Source organism: Carcharhinus amblyrhynchos, chromosome 9 (genome assembly GCF_965287045.1).
Source record: "Carcharhinus amblyrhynchos chromosome 9, sCarAmb.v2.hapA, whole genome shotgun sequence".
NCBI lineage: Eukaryota > Metazoa > Chordata > Chondrichthyes > Carcharhiniformes > Carcharhinidae > Carcharhinus > Carcharhinus amblyrhynchos.
In genome coordinates this window covers 15,827,501-15,847,777 of record NC_137332.1, presented here as the reverse complement: position 1 = coordinate 15,847,777, position 20,277 = coordinate 15,827,501, and the positions used below count along the sequence as shown (strand labels likewise).

Here is a 20,277-nt window from a genome sequence, read left to right as displayed (position 1 = left end):
TCTCCCGAACATCTTACAGGTTCAAACCTGAAGGCTACCTTTCACAACAACCACTTCACATCGGTGAGGCTGGTCTCATCTCAACTAGTCCAGTAGATGGAGCATTGCACAGGTTTGTTCCTACTTAGAAAATCAGCTATAACCACATTCACAACGTTGTTGCTCTTGGAATATACCAGGTACATAATTTGTTTCCAATATCCGATGGATGAATAAACTGTCTATATGGAAACCAGATTGTAAGTTACAGCATTATTTTCAATACATGATCTTTGTCAATAAAAACATCAATCTATACAACTTATAAATATAAAATATAAACATCCCCATTTAAATTTTCGGAAATGGCACTCTTCTCAGTAAGAAAGTAGTGAAAGGCACCACCAAGTGAATGAAAGCAGTAAAGAGCATTGTATCAGTCATTTATATGGTGACATCACTGTTTCTTAATTACAAGTTTTAAGGCTGGCGTTTTCATGTGCAAAGATTCAGGAATATATATGCGAAAATGCTGCCTCAGAAGATACCAGACCTCTTTCGACTTAAAGCTGCCATATCCCTTATATCCCCCACGCACCCTCCTCGCCCCTCCCCCCGGCTCCACACTGAAAACAGAGAAAACTTTCAAAAGTTTTATGTACCCAATTACTTTCTGCGGCATTCAACCCCTCAGTCAGTCCAAGTACACAGAAATGTGGTCATTTGTAATTTAGGAATCTTAGTTTTGTATATACACACATATACACATAGGCACATCTACCTGTATTGGTAGATATACGTATGTGAATATATATTTATATATACACACAGTTATAAATGTTAATGCACATTTTATAAAGGGACACCACAGCTTTAAATGGTTACTGCGCAGAATTACAGGTAGCCTAATAAATAGTGCGTTAACAAAGTACGGACCTTACAAGCAGACTTTCAATCAGGACCACTGGAAGGTTTCAGACAGCACATGTAAAGGGGATTGGCTACAGTTAAGCGACACAGAAAAACATTTACTTTTGACACTGGAACCATCGCAAAATCTTCTCGTCTTAAATCATATCATCAGTGACAACATGTTTTACTGGTCGACCCCCTTTAGAAATGCCCAGATTAAATTATTGACGACTTCTGGTTGATCCTGTTGAAGCCAGTGACTGCCCTCAGGCACAATGTTCAGTCTGAAGCAGTTCCTCATGTACGTCTTGGTCATCTCGGCCATCCCGAATTCCAGAAATTCCTCTTTTTCTCCCCACAGCAACAGGGTGGGTGACATCACCTCGTTCTGATTCAGGGGCAGGCTACTGTAAAATAAAAGTAATCGTTGTCTCAGGGCCACCAGTTACAGCTTTAAACTCCGGATGCACAGGATTTCGGGTTTCTCATTTGTACCAAACTGAGACTCCAAACTCCCATCCGTACAGATGGGAGAACTTACAGTAAATGGAGGCTTGGGCGGAGGGGTGGCAGATGGAGTTTAATCCGGACAAATGTGAGGTAATGCATTTTGGAAGTTTTAAAACGGATGGGAAATATACAGTAGATGGCAGAACCCTTAACAGTATTGATAGGCAGAGGAGTCCAGGTGTACAGGTACACAGGTCACTGAAAGTGGCAGCACAGGTGGAGAAGGTAGTCAAGAAGACATAAGGCATGGGGTGGCATGTGGCACAGTGGTTAGCACTGCCGCCACACAGCTCCAGGGACCTGGGTTCGATTCCAGGCTTCGGGTCACTATCTGTGTGGAGTCTCCCCATATCTGTGTGGGTTTTCTCCAGGTGCTCCGGTTTCCTCCCATAGTCCAAATATGTGCGGTTAGGTGCATTGGCCATAATAAATTGACCCCAGCGTCAGGGGATTAGCAGGGTGAATATGCCTGATAAATCACGCCTTAATGTTGTGGGATGCATAGGTTAGCAGGATTAGCGGGGTAAATATGCGGCGTTACGGGGATAAGGCCTGGGTAGGATTGTGGTTGGTGCCGACTCAATGGGCTGAATGGCCTCCTTCTGCACTGTAGGGATTCTATGATTCTATGCTTGCGTCCATGGGCTGGGCATTGAGTTTAAAAATTGGCAACTCGTGTTTCAGCTTTATAGAACCTTGATTAGGCCACGCTTGGAATACAGTGTTCAATTCTGGTCACCACACTACCAGAAGGTGGAGGTTTTGGAGAGAGTATGGAAAAGATTTACCAGGATGTTGCTTGGTATGAAGGGCATTCGCTATGAGAAGAGATTGGAGAAACTTGGTTTGTTCTCACTGGAGCGACGGTGGTTGAGGGACGATCTGATAGAAGTCTACAAGGTTATGGGCAGCATGGATGGAGTGGACAGTCAGAAGCTTTTTCCCAGGCTGGAAGAGTCAATTACTAAGGGGCACAGGTTTAAGGTGCGAAGGGAAGGTTTAAAGGAGATGCACGAGGCAAGTTCTTTGCACTGAGAGTGATGGGTGCCTGGAACTCGCTGCCGGGGGAGGTACTGGAAGCAAGTACGATAGTGAGTTTTAAGGGGCATCTTGACAAATGCATGAATAAGATGGAAATATGATGGGAATAGAAGGATATGGTCCCTGGAAGGGTAAGGGGCTTTAGTTCAGACGGGCAGCATGGCCGGTACAGGCTTGGAGGGCCGAAGGGCCTGTTCCTGTGCTGTAATTTTCTTCGCTTTTTGTTCTTTGAAAGTCAAGAATAAAGAATGGGTCATTTGCTTTTTGGTTCTGCTGCATTTTTCCCCATTTATTTCTCCTTCTAAGGGAATCTTTCCATTTATAATAGAGAGAAAATGCTGGAAATACTCAGCAAGCCTGGCAGCATCAATGGAGACCCAATCAGGATTAAGGGGCAAAAAAAAACCTTCTCATGATCAGGACCCACGGGGGCTCCTGTGCTGAGGGAGAGGGAGACTGATAGATACTGCCCGTCCACTCACAGGGCTGGCAGCTCCAGTGCCCTCAGAAGCTCCACTGGGAGATGAGGTGCCACTGCTGAGGCAGGCGGGGTATACAAGGGCACCTCGGCACAGAGGGGAAAGGAAAATCCGGAATATTAACAAAGATATAGGGCACGATCTTACCAGTCGTTCATGCCTCACTCCCACTGCAGCAAGGACAGGGAATTTGGTGCCCAATCAAATCTCCGTTCACTGCAGCGGGAATGGAAAATCCCACCGGTGTGAATGGAGGTAAGACTCCAGCCTATGTCACAAAATTACCCTACATCTCGGTCCGGTCACACGGCCGACCAAAATGTTTTACCAGTGACAATAAAGTGAGGATTTCTAGATTCTTCCATAGGCTAGAGTGGCTGTCTCCCAGCATGCACTGGGAGCTTGTCAGGGCTTCATTTTGTGACAGCAGCAGCCCCTGTCCAGTTCACCTTGGAGTGTCAGCAACAATAGCCGAGACACATTGAATGGAAGACAATCCAACTTCCACTGAGCGTACAGGCACAACAATAACAACAATGTTATTACTTCAGTCCCCAGTGCACTTCCTCACCGTCAGACCTCAAGAGAAAGGACTCAGAAACACGCACATTAGATGCATACATCCCCACCAACGTTTGAACCAAAGCGTTGAACTGGCTTTGCAAATTAGGAGATGCAAAGGCAATACCCCACCCCCCGCAAAAGCTCATGTGCAGCCTAGACTGTACCTTCCTGTACTGGGCCACCTTCCACCGACTGCCCCACACGATCGTGACTTCAGCACCGTGAAGAGTGAGCAGGACAGTGTAGAACTTCAAAAGGACATTGACAAGTTTGTGCAATGGGCAGACAGGTGACAGATGAAAGTTCAATGCAGAGGATTGTGAAGTGACTCATTTTGACAGGAAGAACGTGGAGAGACATTGGTGGGAATTCTCCGGCCTCGTGTGCCCCTTCGCCGCAGCCAGCGAGAACGGAGAATTTGGCCAAATCTACGTTCGCAGCAGTGGGATTGGGGAATCCTGGCTGCAGGTGAGGTCGAAGAATTCCGCCTAATATAAAATGAAGGGCATGATGCTAAAGGACATGGAGGAGCAGAGGGGCCTGAGAACATGTATATTAAGTCATTACAGATGGTAGGAGAGGTAGAGAGAGCAGGTAATAAAACAATGTATCCTAGTCTTTATTAATGTGAATCTGTTGCCTGTGTGTAGCTTCTTGACCAGAGACTCCCAGCTTCCCTGCATAGCAAGGCCCAAAAGCCCAAGATGAAGAAGATCCATGCCTCAGTCTTAAAGCAGCCTGACCAAAGAGAAGAATTCCAAGTGAAGCTCACAACCAATTTGAAAAATTTTCATACATCCAACACAATTCCAGAATAGAGGGACCCCAGACCACTGCGTTCAAACACTGTAAGCCCAGATCTGGAGGGTCATACCCTGGAATATATGCTGGAGGACTCTTCAGTAAGTCTTCTTGCAAGGACTGCATGGGAAGCCCAGGAAATTTCAACTTTCATTGGACAATTACCCACGCCTAGGTCTACTTCAATGGAGATGAAGTGGGAATGGTTGAGAGCTTCCAGCTTCTAGGTGTTCAGATCACCAATAAACTTTCCTGGTCCCTCATGCCAACGTTACAGTTAAGAAAGCCCACTAACACCTCTACTTTCTCTGGAGGCTAAGGAAATTAGGCATGTCCACTATGACTCCCACCAATTTTTACATATGCACCATAGAAAGTACCCTTTCTGGTTGTATCATAGATTGGTATGGCTCCTGCTGTGCCCAAGACCACAAGAAACTACAAAGGGTCATGAACAAAGTCCAGTTCCACCTCGCAAACCAGCCTCCCATTCATTCTGTCTACACATTACGCTCTCTTGGAAAAGCAGCCAGCATAATCAAGGACCCCACGCACCCCGGGGCATTCTCTCTTCCACCTTCTTCCATCAGGAAAAAAGATACAAAAGTCTGAGATCACATAGCAACTGACTCAAGAACAGCTTCTTCCCTGCTGACAACAGGCTTTTGAATGGACCTGGCATATATTAAGCTATCTTTCTCTGTCCTTAGACATGACTATGAGTTGGAGGCCAAAATAGAACAACGCCAGGGTGAAAGCTGGTTCACAACCAAGACCCGAAATGTGAATCTATTGACTCTGACATTCTGACGAGCTTGTCTTGCTTGGAACGAGTGAATTAACAACACTGCAAGTGGAAAAAGAAATGGAATTCCAATGATCTTGCTACGAAAACAAAGATAAACAATGGTGAAAAGCAGAAGACTGCAAATATTGGAAATCTGAAACAGAAACAGGTAATACTGGAAATACTCAGCGTGTCAGTCAGCACCTGGAGAGGGAAATAGAGTTTCCTCTACCTCAACGACTTTCCATCAGAACTGGGAAAAGTTAGAGATGTAATGAATTTTGAATGAGATGTGAGTGGGATAAAGACAGAGTTGTTTTTTTTCAAATGTATGCTTTTGCTTAAATTTATAGTTGGGATAAAGCGATTATTCTGGCAATGATCAGGCAGACCACAAGGGTAAATAAAGTCAGTCCTATATCATTTTCAGGATTTGATTTAAGGAACATTAATGGGGTAGCTTTGAGGGAACATAGCTCTGTATGTGGCCATGCGAACAGGAAAATAACCAGAAAGGACCCATCAGACTTATCTCATTCGAAAATGATACAATTGCATACAGTCCGTCCTCCAACTTCATAATCTTCTGAGAGAGACAAAAATACAGGAGAAAAAATAATCCTGCAGCCAATTTAGGAACTAGCTAGGAAATCCATTCTAACTTCATAAAATAATCCTACTAGAGTCCAGCATCATCAAAGCAGCTAACTGCAAGTTCTTGATGCTCAAATTGCGAAGATTCAATCTTCAGTACTTGTGTTCCTTAATGTTATAAGGTGAAATTTATGCAGATTAGAAAAAATGTTCATCTTCATATGATGGATCTCAATAAGATCGCCTGAGATTAACAGAATGCAATTCATTCTCTGTCTGCATCGTTGTAGCCTTGTTTTATTTAATTAGATTTGGTACCACAGGATGATAAGAGTGCAATGAAGACAAATTTCTAATCTTTACTGCAAGTTAAATAGAATAGTATCCGGGTGAAAGTTCAGTAAAAATGAAAGGTCACGGATATAAAGACTGCGGGTGGAATTTTCCAGACGGAACAGGACCATGCAAAGATCCATTGACCTCGGGTGGGATTTTCCTGTCTTGGGGCAAGTGCAGCCGGAAAAATCCCACCCCGTGTATTTATTCTTCAATCGACATCAGTGAAACAGATTATCTGGCCATTTATCTCATTGCAGCTTCTGTGCTACTACTATGCGCAAATTGGCAATGGGTTTTTTCCGCATTATAATGATGGCCACACTCCAAAAGGGCTTATTTGGATAGAAAGTACCTTGGGATGTCCTGTACTCATAAAAGGTCATGATGTGGAGATGCCGGCGTTGGACTGGGGTAAACACAGTAAGAAGTCTGACAACACCAGGTTTAAGTCCAACCGATTTATTTGATAGTAAACTCACAAGCTTTCAGGGTTTGCCCTTCATCAGGTGAATGACGAAGAGGGAAACCTTGAAAGCTTGTGAGTTTATTATCAAATAAATCGGTTGGACTTAAACCTGGTGTTGTCAGACTTCTTACTGCACTCACAAAAGGTGCCAGATCAATGCAAGTCTTTCTTAGATTAATACTGTCTATTTAAAATAATATCAGGAAATGCCGGAAAAGTTCAGCAGGTCAGGCAGCACCTGTGGAACGAGAAACAGAATTAACATTTCGAGTCCACATGATTCTTCATCACTGCCTATTTGGCTGTGTATTAGCAAGGAGTCACCCCAGAATGTCTTGTTGGCTGGAACTGCGATGTGTGATGCTATTAACAACCATGTTAGCACAATAATCCATTCATTTTAAACAGGGCAATGGCTTAATTAAAACAGTGTAATGAGAAATTTCCAAAGTGTTTATTTCCAAGATGATCGTGTGCGAATTCAAACTGAGTGTGAACAGGTACCATTCCCCAGCTGATTACAAGTCTTCCTTGGTAACTAGATTCCTTCTGACCTTTATTCAATTTTCTGCACCGTAATTTCTTAAATCATAATTATTTACCCATTTTATCCAATTGGCAGCGTTAAATTTCACTTATGGCCATCTGAATGAATATTTTCTTATCGGCTTAACCACATGCCCTTTAAACAGAGGAGAAACAAAACCCAGAAAGGTTTGTTAGCGAGCAATTAAAATTTACCAGCGAGATGTTTCGGTCAAAGATCAGAGACTGGATACTGACATCAACTCAAACAACACCAAAAAACACAAATAAACAGTTAGCCAAGCAAATCGTCTACGTCTGCCAAATAGTCATAATTTATCAGTTTCCAAGGTTAAAGATCTGATCTCTGTGGTATTTAAATACAATAAAATATGTCAGGTACATGGTTCATAAAAACAGGAATGTTTTCAAACTGTTTTAGAAAATATGTTGAATTTGTTAGATCCTCATGCTTTTTGGAGGCAATCTTTATGCAGTGTATTATTTAGATTCTTACAGCCTCTTCAATCTTCATACTATAACGGAAATAAATGTGTTTTAAATCATTGATGTTACTAAGAGATGCAGCTCGAGTCAAAATGAGCAATTTTGAAGCAAGTGCCTTATATATACCAACAATGTTCTGTTCTCATCTCTGTTTATTTTCAGTTTATTTATTTATGGTCACAAGTAGGCTTACATTAACACTGAAATAAAGTTACTGTGAAAATCCTCTAGACGCCACACTGAAGCAGAATTTTTAGCCTAGTCAGTGCACCTAACCAGCACATCTTTTGGACTGTGGGAGGAAACCAGAGCATCCAGAGGAAACCCATGCAAACATGGGGAGAATGTGCAGACTGTACACAGACAGTGATCCAAGTCGGGAATCAAACCTGAGTCCCTAGCGCTGTGAGGTAGCAGTGCGAAGCATTGTGCCACCATGCCATGTCTTAAGCAGGCAACCCGTTACTCTCAGAGTATGCCCTCTGATCCTAGACTCTCCCACAAGGGAAAAAAACCTCTCAGCATCTACCATGTCAGGCCCCCTGAGAATCTGCTATCTCAATAAGGTTGCCTCTCATTCTTCTAAATTCTAGTGAGTACAGGCCCAACCTACTCAACTCCTCCTCATAAGAAAACCCCTCCATACCCAGGGTCAACCTCGTGAACCTGCTCTGGACTGTCTCCAATGCCAATATCTTTCCTATGATAAGGGGACCAAAACTGTTCACAGTATTCCAGATGTTGTTTAACTAATACCTTGTATAGTTTTAGCAAGATTTTCCTATTTTTATAGCCCATTCCCTTTGAAATAAAAGCTAACACTGCATTTGCCTTCTCTATTACCTGCTGAACTTGCATGCTAACTTTTTGTGATTTATATGCAAGGACTCCCTAATCCGTCTGTGCTGCAGCTTTCTGCAGTCTTTCTCTATTTAAATAATATTCTGATTCCTTATCCTTCCAACCAAAATGCATAACTGCACAATTTCTTACATTATGTTCTGACTGCTGACTATTTGTCCACTCACCTAACCTAGAACATAAGAACATAAGAAATAGGAGCAGGAGTAGGCCATCTAGCCCTTCGAGCCTGCCCCACCATTCAATAAGATCATGGCCAATCTGAAGTGGATCAGTTCCACTTTCCCGCTTTCTCCCCATAACCCTTAATTCCCTTGCCTACCAAAAACCTATCTACCCGTGACTTAAATATATTTAGCGAGGCAGCCTCCATCACTTCAACTGGCAGAGAATTCCAGAGATTCACCACCCTTTGAGTGAAGAAGTTCCTCCTCAACTCCGTTCTAAACTTCACCCCCCCACATCTTCAGGCTGTGCCCTCTAGTCCTGCTATACCACTATATCAGTCTGTAGACTCACTCACTGGAAGTCTACCACCCCGCCCGCCATGGGAATCGGAGTGGGTGAGAGGTGGACAATGGGAAGGTCCATTGACCTCGGGTGGCATTTTCTGTTCTTGGGTTGAGCGAGGCTGTAAAGCCCGCCCTTTGTGTCATCCTTAACACTTCCCATCTATTTTGTGTCATCTGCAAATTTGACAATATACATTCACTTCCCTTGTCCAAGTCATTAATATATACTGTGAATAATTGTGGCCCCAACACTGACCCCTGTGGGCGCTCCATTAGTTACAGGTTGCATTCCCAAAAATTCCCTTCTTATCCTAACTCTCTGTCTTCTATCAGTTAGCCAATCCTCTATCCATAATAATATCCTACCTTCAACACCATGGGCTCTTATCTTATTAAATAGCCTTTTGTGCCGCATCTTATACAATGTGGATCTCACTTAAACACACTCAAGCCTTGACAGCAGTGAGCACATCCAGAGAGCATTAAAAAAAAGTTTCAGATAAATAAATGACCCCTTTCCCCTTGCAAAGTATCTCATCCCCACAAAATATTCACAAGTACAAGAGTACATGTGTATTTCTAAAGTGCAGGTAACCAGTGCGAGGCCTGTGTAACTGTATAGCAGATCAGTGGTGAGAGAGGTGGCAGAGAGACAGTGAGGGAGGCAGCAGAGAGACAGCAAAGGGGGGGTGGCAGAGAGATAGTGAAGGGGGTGGCAGAGAGACAGTGAGGGAGGCAGCAGAGAGACAGCAAAGGGGGGGTGGCAGAGAGATAGTGAAGGGGGTGGCAGAGAGATGGTGAAGGGGGTGGCAGAGAGACAGTGAGGGAGGTGGCAGAGAGATGGTGAAGAGGGTGGCAGAGAGATGGTGAGGGGTTGGCAGAGAGACAGCGAGGGGGATGGCAGAAAGATGGTGAAGGGGGGACAAGGAGATGGTGAAGGGGGTGAGAGAGAGATGGTGAAGGGGGTGACAGAGAGATGGTGAAGGGGGTGGCTGGGAGATGGTGAAGGGGGGACAAGGAGATGGTGAAGGGGGTGACAGAGAGATGGTGAAGGGGGTGGCTGGGAGATGGTGAAGGGGGTGGCTGGGAGATGGTGAAGGGGGTGGCTGGGAGATGGTGAAGGGGTGGCAGAGAGACAGTGAGGGAGGTAGCAGAGGGATGGTGAGGGAAATGGCAGAAAGACGGTGAGAGAGATGGCAGTGACAATGAGGGAGGTGGCAGAGAGATGGTGGGGGGGAGACAAGGAGATGGTGAAGGGGGTGACAGAGAGATGGTGAAGGGGTGGCAGAGAGATGGTGAAGGGGTGACAGAGAGATGGTGAAGGGGTGGCAGTAAGATGGTGAGGGAGGTGGCAGAGAGACGGTGAGAGAGATGGCAGAGAGACGGTGAAGGGGTGGCAGAGAGATGGTGAAGGGGTGACAGAGAGATGGTGAAGGGGTGGCAGTAAGATGGTGAGGGAGGTGGCAGAGAGACGGTGAGAGAGATGGCAGAGAGATGGTGAAGGGGTGACAGAGAGATGGTGAGGGAGGTGGCAGTGATGGTGAGGGAGGTGGCAGAGAGACGGTGGGGGGGGGGGGGGGGACAAGGAGATGGTGAAGGGGGTGACAGAGAGCCGGTGAAGGGGTGGCAGTAAGATGGTGAGGGGGGTGACAGTAAGCTGATGAAGAAGATGGCACAGTTCTCATGCCATAACCTTTGCAAAAACAGTGCTGGTTTTCTATCTGTCTTTTTAAGTTCTGGGACAACAACAGCAACCAAGTGCATTTATACAGCCCTTACAAAATAGCAAAAAAGTCTCAAGGTGTTTGACAGGCACGCATATCAGGCAGGAATCTGACCTGATTCCAATCTGGGCTGCAGCCTATTTTCTGTCCCCCTGAGGGAAGGTATTGATATCGAGCAGGTTTAGTGCTAAAAATAATTAGTGAGAAATAGAGAGAGAGATAGAAGAGAGTGAAAGAGAGGAGTAAATCTTTCCAGACTTTTGCTGCTCTTCAGCAATGGGAATTGCCTGACAGGCTCTAAAAATATGTGCCAAGCCTGGACGGTAGCTATGGTAACTCGAATTCAAATATGAAGTCAAACCAGTGCAGTGGGACACATAATCACAGGGCTTTGAACAGAATCATGGTTGTACTTAAATTTTTGCACAGGCTTTATCTCTTACAACTCTAGTCAACAGCGTACCTGAATATATTTCTAAAGTGGCTGAGTGGTCCGGAGAATGCTCCAGGCTGGGAAAAGATGTAGAGATAGGCTTCAATCTCATCAGCGGTCATCTTGCAGTCTTCTGTTCTAATGCCTGTGATCTGACTTGTGAATAAATACTTCAACACCTGGAACACAAAATCGGTTAACTGCCGTTGACACACTTGCAGTTATTCTCGACACTTTACACGGGACTGTATTATGGAACCGTATTTTGTGGTAGAATTATTCCTGTGTAATTCCTAGTCAGTACATTTTTTAAAAATTCTTCCAGTCTTTAAAAGATAAACAGATTTTATGCAATAGTGTAGCCTCACTGCGCCAGGAGCCCAGGCTCAAACCCAGCCTTGGCTGACTGTCCGGGTGGAGTCTGAACATTCTCCCCGTGTCTGCGTGGGTTTCCTCCAGGCGCTCCGGTTTCCTCCCACAGTCCGAAAATGATCGGGTAAGGTTGATTGGCCATGCTGAATTGTCCCTTAGTGTCCTAAAGTGTACAGGTTAAGGGAATTTGCGGAGTAAATATGTGTAAATATGTAAACATATATTACGGGACAGGGCCTGGGCAGGATGCTCTGTCGGTGCAGACTAGATGGGCTGAGTGGCCTCCTTCTGCACCGCAGGGGTTCTATGATTGCATAAAACAGGTTAAATTGGTTGGCAACCCTTGAATTATATTTCCATTGAAATCAACAGGAGTCAAACTGGGTTGAGATTAAGACCATGAGACCATGAGAAATAGGAGCAGGAGTAGGCCACTCAGCCCTGCAAGCCCGCCGTGCTATTTAATAAGATCATGGCTGATCTAGAATTGGTTGCTGACTTATCGTCATGTGTTTCACATTTGCACAAAGATCTGCCCCTAGGGTCTTCCTGCACCACAAACTGTTTATGTGCCTTTCTCAATAATGTGCCTGAGTGCACACTGAATTCAACACAAATTCATCAAAATATACCCTGCAGATCATTCGTGTGGCACCCAGCAAAATGGGTCCTACTTGCATGGTTGTGAATATGTTATCAGGAAGTAACTTACTCAAAGAGTGTAGGTAAACAAGATTAGTTACTGGATGTGGTCTGATTCCCAAGATTAAATGACAGGCAGAAACTTAATATTGTCTGTAGAACAAAGTACAGCACAGGAACAGGCTCTTCAGCCCTTCAAGCCTGCACTGATCACATTGTCCTATCTAGATCAACCGCTTGTATCCCTCTATTCCCCATTTGTTCATGTCCCTGTCAAGATAAGTCTTAAATGTGGCTAACTGCCTCAAACACCTCACTTGGCAGTGCATTCCAGGCCCTCATCACCCTCTGTGTAAAAAAACTCCCCCCGCTAATCTCCGCTGAACCCTTCCCCCCTTATCTTACACTTGTGCCCTTTGTAATTGTCATTTCTGCCCTGGGAAAAAACTGTTCATAAGAAAATAAGAACCAGGAGCAGGAGTAGGCCATCTAGCCCCTCGAGCCTGCCCCGCCATTCAATAAGATCATGGCTGATCCGTCGTGGCTCAGTTCCACATTCCAGCCCTTTCCCCATCTATACCTCTCATAATTTCACCCTATCTATACCTCTCATAATTTTATAAACTTCTCCCTCGGTCTCCGTCTTTCCAAGAAGAATAATCCCAGTTTACCAATCTCTCCTCGTAGCTAATACCCTCCAGACCAGGCAATGTCCTGGTAAACCTTTTCTGCACTCTCTCCAAAGTCTCCACATGCTTCTGGAAGTGTGGCAACCAGAATTGGACACAGTATTCCAAATGTGGCCTAATCAATGTTTTACACAACTAAAACATAATGTGCCAATTTTTATATACGATGCCCTGCCTAATGAAGGTAAGCATGCCAATACATTCTTCACCAGCTTTTCCTCCTGTGCTGCCGCTTTTAAGGATCCATGGACTTGTATTCCCAGGTCTCTCTGTGTATCTATACTCCTGCCATTTATTTTATAGCTCCTATTTGAACTGGATCTACCAAAATGCATCATGTCGCATTTGCCCGGATTAAATTCCATCTGCCATTTCTCCGCCCAGTTTTCCAGCCTATCTATATCCTGCTGTATTCTCTGACAATGTTCATCACTATCGGCAACTCCAGAAATCTCAGCATCATCCGCAAACTTGCAAATCAGACCAGCTACGTTTTCTTCCAAGTCATTTATATATATTACAAACAGCAGAGGTCCCAGCACTGATCCCTGTGGAACATGACTAGTCACAGACCTCCATTCAGGAAAATACTTGCTACTCTCTGTCTTCTATGGCCAAGCCAGTTCTGAATCCATCTAACTGGTTCACCCCTGATCTCGCGAGAATTTTTCCTTTGCACCAACCTTCTATGAGGGACTTTGTCGAATGCTTCACAAAAGTCCATGTAAACAACATCCACACCCCTTCCCTCAGCAATCATTTTTGCCATCTCCTCAAAAATCTTTATATAATTGTAAATAAAGCATTCCACATCCAAAACTGGTGCGATAATTGCACTAAATGAAGACTAAGCAGCTTCTTGCATTTCATCATCCAGGGTAATAAAGTCACTCAATTTACTGCTAGGTAAAAGAAACAGGAAACATTTTTATGTTGCAAAGTAAAATGGTAAATGGATTATATCCAGTGTATGCTTAAAACTCTTAAAGGCTCTTACAACCATCCCATTGACATCTGTAACATTGCTCACCTTGAAATCACTTATTGTAAGAACAAACTCAGGAAGCCAGGGCACTTGGAAAAAGAAAAAGTAACTTGACTTTATCAGCTGGGAGGGATGTCGGACCATGTAATCTGAAAAAAGACATTTCAATCAATTTCGTTCACATGCTTTCAAAAAATATACTTTTTTTTTGCAAAATACGTTCAACACAGAGCCTGATCTTCAGTGATTTAACCTGAAGCTGCTCCAGTGATGGAGTATTAACATAGTAACATAGAAAATAGGAGCAGGAGGAGGCCATTTGGCCCTTCGAGCCTGCTCCGCCATTCATTACCATCATGGCTGATCAAAGAACAAAGAACAAAAACAGCCCGGGAAACAGGCCCTTCGGCCCAACGAGCCTGCGCCACCATTTTAACATTATGAGTCCCCCTCCACCCATGACCCTTGTCTATGCTTATGGCGTTCCACATTGAGGGAAGACTAACTTAGGGACAATTTGTTACACCAATCAGCCTAATAGCACATCTTTGGGGTGCGGGAGGAAACCGGAGCACCCGGAGAAAACCAACTGAATAGTCTAATCCTGCTTTCTCCCCATAACCTTTGATCCCATTTGCCCCAGGTGCTCTATCCAGCCGCTTCTTGAATATTGGGAGCATTGTCCACATCTCTGTTCCAATTCATTGGATCCTTGATGTTTATTACCATCGACCAGATTCTACATTAGTCAATTACTTCATGTCCATGCATGCTGGTTATTGACCTTTATGTTAAAGGAGATCCATCCTTCTATTTTGGTTCCTCATAATTTCATGAGTTAAATCTCCCTTCCGCTTGCGCTGTTCTAAAAAAAAAGAACCTCAGCCTTCCCAGTGTAAAAACAAATAATATGGTTGCTGGAAATCTGAAATTAAAACAGGAAATGCTGGAAAGACTCAGCAATGTGCGTCGAGAGAGAGCCAGAGTTTACATTTCGCATCCGTATGACACTTCTTCAGATTTGAAGAGGGGCAGAAACGTAATAAATCTTATAATGGGAGAACGGGATGGAGAAAAGGGGGGCGGTTTAGAATGGAGTTGAGGAGGAACTTCTTCACTCAAAGGGTGGTGAATCTCTGGAATTCTCTGCCCGTTGAAGTGGTGGAGGTTGCCTCGCTAAATATTTTTAAGACGTGGGTTGATGGGCTTTTGATAAGCGAGGGGATTAAGGGTTATGGGGAGAGGGCGGGAATGTGGAACTGAGCAACGACAGATCAGCCATGATCTTATTGAATGGCGGGGCAGGCTCGAGGGGCTAGATGGCCTACTCCTGCTCCTATTTCTTATGTTCTTATGTTCTTATGTCCTTAGAAGGTGGAACAAAATAGGTCAGGGATGGGTGGGAGTTCAGGGGAGATTAACAAAGATGTCATGGACGCAATACAAAAGGAGTGTTGAAGACTAAAAAAGTTGCTCATAGTGGTGTATTGCAAGATAACAGAATGTGTTAATAGCAGAAAAAGAGACAGCACTCAACCTTTCCAACCTTTCCTCATAGCTAAGGTTCACTAATTCTGCTGAAAATCTCATAAATCTCCTCGGTAACACCCAGCTGAATTATAGAATCATACGCTGGAATTCTACCAACCCGCCTGCCATGGAATTGGAGTGGGCAAGGGGCGGACAATGGAAATGTCCATTGACCTCGGGCAGGATTTTCCAATCTCGCTTGAACGAGGCTGTAAAATCCCACCCATTGAGTCATAGAGCAATACAGCATGGAATCAGGCCCTTCAGCCCAACCCGTCCATGGTGCTCTCCCAGATACGTGTTTGACCCACATCCCTCTAACCCTTTCCCATCATAGGACTCCAACAATTAAACAGCTCCTCACCTCCCGTCCATACTATCGGCACCTCTTCATTATCGAACTAATCAATAATCCAGCTTTGACTTAGAAACATTAATAATTAATTCACTATTCAATTAGGTTTAACTAAACTGATCAGGAGGAAGCTATGTTGTACAATTATCTAGGATATTAATTTCTACAGCGCACTGATTAATAGATAGGTGTTACATCCCCACGTGTGCTGTTTTAACGCAATTATAATCCCATTTAAAATAAATAGGTGGATGAAAGCAAGAGGAAATCATACCCCCTAATGTCGAGTCAATTATTCCCCTTTCATACCTCTACATTTCAGGCCAGGTTATGTGCATTTCTTAACTGGGGCCTTTCCATTAGAAGAAGCATTTAATTAGATGCAGATTAACACCCACCCATGCAGCATAAAGAGCAACAAAGCAAATCTGTTTCTCACTATGGGTCTGCTACATTCTGAGAGATTCCTAATGTGCAAACAACAGTGCACGATCGGTCCTGAATTAATTTATTACCTTCGATTAACCTCAATAACAAACCCATAAACCAGATGCTATTTGACATCAGTAAGAATATTTTTCAGACATTTCTGCAATGTGCATATTGTAAGTATGTTGCCATGGTACTATTATATTTGTCTTTGACTGATGAAAATAGACTTGAAATGATCCCCTTTTTTTTGCAGCGGGAATGATATAGTTCAGGAATGCAATCTTCTACTGATAAGGAACAAAGAGGCTGTGTTGCTATTTCTGTCGCAGTAAGAATGTGGCAAATTGCATTTTGCCTGATGGCTAAACCTGGAGCCTCGCGGCCCATCATTTTCTCCTTTATTAGATGAGCTTCTGGGCACGGAAACTATGAATACAACATCTGGTGCTGGCAGTTGAAGCTTTTAAAGCGGTGCATCTGCTACAGCCACTGGACTAACGATGCCCCATGGACAACTGACATTGTGGGGGAAACGGCGAATCATTTAGGTGGGTGGAATAGTGGCCCAGTGGGTAGCACTGCTGGTTCACAGTGCCAGAGACCAGGGTTCGATTCCCAGCTTGGGTCACTGTCTGTGCGTAGTCTGCACGTTCTTCTCATGTCTGCAGGGTTTCCTCCGGGTGCTCTGGTTCCCTTCCACTGTCTGAAAGACTTACTGGTTAGATGCATTGGCCGTGCTAAATTCTCCCTCAGTGTACCTGAACAGATGGCAGAACGTGACAACGAGGAGATTTTCACAGTAACTTCATTGCAATGTTAATGTAATGTGACGCTAGTAAATAAACTTTAGCTTTGATTACAAGGAGAAAACCTCCTTAGAGCTTCTGCTTTGGTGTTACAGGCACCAAACTTGGTGAAAACACCCTGATGAATTGTAGTAGATGGAAGTGGAGCATGGATTGTGGGTGTCACTGGCTGGGCCAGCCCTTTGCTCATGAATTGAGTGGCTTGCTAGGCCACAAGTTAACCACATTGCTGTGGGTCTGAAGTCACATGTAGGCCAGATCGGGTAAAGATGGCAGATTTCCTTTCCTGCGGGATATTAAAGGATGTGAACCGGATGTTATTTTTTACAACAATCATAGAATCATTACAATGCCGAACGAGGCCATTCGGCCCATCAAGTCTGCACTGACAACAATCCCACCCAGGTGCTATCCCCTTAACCCCACATATTTACCCTGCTAATCCCTCTAACATACACATCCTGGGACACTAAGTGGCACTTTAGCATGGCCAATCAACCTAACCTGCACACCTTTGGACTGTGGGGGGAAACCGGAACATCCAGAGGAAACCCACGCAGACACGGGGAGAAGCTGCAAACTCCACACAGACAGTGGCTCGAGCCAGGAATGGAACCCAGGTCCCTGGAGCTGTGAGGCAGCAGTGCTAATCACTGTGCCACCCAACAATGGATTCACGGTCATCATTAGATTTTTAATTCTAGATTTTATTTTTAATTGAATTCAAATTTCACCAACAGCTGTGGCGGGATTTGTGTTACGAGGTCAGTGACATTACCGTCACCTTCCTGAGGTAGTTATTAAATTAGTCAGAATACAAAATACTGAAGAGAATATACAAGATATTGGCCGGAATCCTCCAGCCATTCACACCCTGCCATCTCTGCCAGCGAGGACAGAGAATTTGCTGCTCAATTCTGTTCCTGATAGCCCACGAGAGAGCTGTTAGAATCTTAGCTGAGTGTGTCCTGACTCCCATTTCGGGCCTGCCACTGGACACCATTTGTACCACAGCCTGTTAACGGCGGGGTCCTAATTGCATCATGGGACTCTGACGTTCAAACATCTCTGAGATCCCCAGCTGCCTCCCCTCCACAACATAATTACAGGCACCTTAACCATGATCTAGAAAAATCGGAAACCCCCCTCATGGTATCTAAATATATTTTAAATAACTATTAGGTTTTCACTTTCATTTTCCTATATTGAACACCATTCAACATACTGCCCTTTGCATGCAAGAATCTCCAGCTATTTTTGCTAAATTTGCCCCATGCTATTTTGGAGCTATTCTCTCATGATAGCTGAGAGATGTACCTTGAAGTAATGGTGTGGATTTACCTTGTATCACTGTTTATAAAATGGAGGATGACTTTCCACGATCATTGCCATGCAGAGTAGTGTTTTGTGTTGTGATCCTTCTCCCCTCATCGAGGCAGAGGTCAACAGATTTTATTTGTTAGTCTTAGAAGTAGGCTGAACATTAACACCACAATGAAGTTACTGTGAAAATCCCTTAGTCACGACACTCCAGTGTTTGGGTACACTGAGGGAGAATTTAGCATGACCGTTGCACCTAACCAGCACGTCTTTCTGACTGTGGGAGGAAACCCACACAGACATGGGGAGAATGTGCAGACTCCACACAGTGACCCAAGCTGGGAATCAAACCCAGGTCCCTGGCAGCAGTGCTAACCATCGCGCCACCGTGCCTACTTGTGCGTACTAAGGAGATTAAGCATTTGGAGATAGTGTGGGAAGGTGAAGTTGATATAGAACATTAACCATAATCTTGTTGAATGTTGAAGCAGGCTCGAAAGGACAAATGAATAACTCCACCACCTACTTTGTGTATTCTTTAAATCACCTGGAGCTGATATGTTTTGCATTAAGAGTTATTTAATTGCTCAAATCTAGTTGTAAACTGCAAGGATCCCTGACAAGCCCCTAACCCTAACAAAAGAAAAAAATCTTTTTAGAAACAATTTTGAAATAGAAACTAATTAACACTGAATTCAAATAAAAAAGGAACCAGGAGAAAGACAAGAAAGGAGGAATGAATCATTAGAGATTGTCGGAGTCGAACTGAGTCCCATTGTTGAAGCTGTGATAATTAGATTCTCAGCATCTGCTCCAAGAGAAAGTGGATAATAGTAGGGGACTGTCCAGGATGGCTGCACATTATAATAAACACATGGGGTAGAAACAGAGCTAAACATTCAACTGGAAAACAGTGTTCCAAAATATCCGAAAGGAAATAGTGTCAAGCAGTCACCGAGTTTTACAGAACAGGAAGAGGCCCTTTGGCCCATCCTATCTATCTATTCTAATCCCATTTTCCAGCACTTGGTCCATAGCTTTGTTTGCTACGGCATTTCAAACGCTCATCTAAATGCTTCTTAAATGGTGTGAGAGTTCCTGCCTCTATCACCCTTTCAGGCAGTGAGTTCCAAATTCCCATTCCCACCCCCAAAGATGTGTCAAATATTCATAAACCAAAAGGCTGGAAAATCTCAGCAGGTCTGGCAGCATCTGTAAGGAGAGAAAAGAGCTGACGATTCGAGGTCCAGAATCTTTAGTTGCTTTGACAAAGGGAGATCTGGACTCGAAACGTTTCTCTCCTTACAGATGCTGCCAGACCTGCTGAGATTTTCCAGCATTTTCTCTTCTGGTTTCAGATTCCAGCACCCGCAGTAATTTGCTTCTATCTTTTGTCAAATGTTCACGTTCCATTCTGAGGGAAGGGGCACTAGAGATGCGTCAATTCCATCTCTAGAACTGTGCAGACGGATTGCCTAAACTGGATTGGAATAACCCAGGGAGAGATCACCAGGTGAAGAAGAATGAAGACTTTGCTTCTAGATAAACCACTGCTAATTGTGAAAGTTTTCAGCCAAAACTGGGAGAATGACATCGCATTCCGGTGTGGATCTTTGCCGGAGTGAGGCTTTAGGCAAATGTAGGCCTTATTTAAGTGAAGCTGGTGAATTGCTGGCTGATTTTGTCCTCAGGGAATTCACAGGTTCTGGGCCAGAGCTGGTTAGCGGACTGAGACGGGGATAGGGAATGGGGGAGCAAGTGTGGCAGGGTAGGGGGGGGAGGTGGGATGATCCAAGGTCAGGGAGCGGAGTGGGTGGGAGGTGGCAGCACAGGGTGGCAGGGGGGAGTTGATGAAAAGGCGGGGCCTAGTGGTATTATCACTAGACTATTAATCCAGAACCTCAACTAATGTTCTGGGGAGCTGGGTTCGAATCCCGCTGTGGCAGCTGGTGGAATTTGAATTCAAAATAAAAAATGGAATTAATAATCTGCCGATGACCACAAAACCATTGTCGGAAAAACCCATCTATTCATTCATGTCCTTTAGGGAAGGGAATCTGCCGTTCTCATCTGGTTTTGCCTACATGTCACAGCAATGTGGTTGACTCTCAG

At 44.3% G+C, this 20,277-nt stretch overlaps 1 protein-coding gene across 1 annotated transcript in view; it reads right to left on the bottom strand.

The window, feature by feature from the left end:
- Positions 1-599: 599 nt before the first annotated feature.
- Positions 600-20,277, bottom strand: part of ephx4 (epoxide hydrolase 4) — a 41,830-nt gene continuing 22,152 nt past the window's right edge. Inside the window, exons 5-7 of the mRNA XM_080196506.1 lie at positions 13,768-13,871; positions 11,065-11,213; positions 600-1,298 (exon numbers count right to left, since the gene is read on the bottom strand). Coding sequence (XP_080052632.1) covers positions 1,076-1,298; positions 11,065-11,213; positions 13,768-13,871 — 476 coding nt within the window. The 3' untranslated portion in view covers positions 600-1,075. The remainder of the gene's footprint in view (positions 1,299-11,064; positions 11,214-13,767; positions 13,872-20,277) is intronic.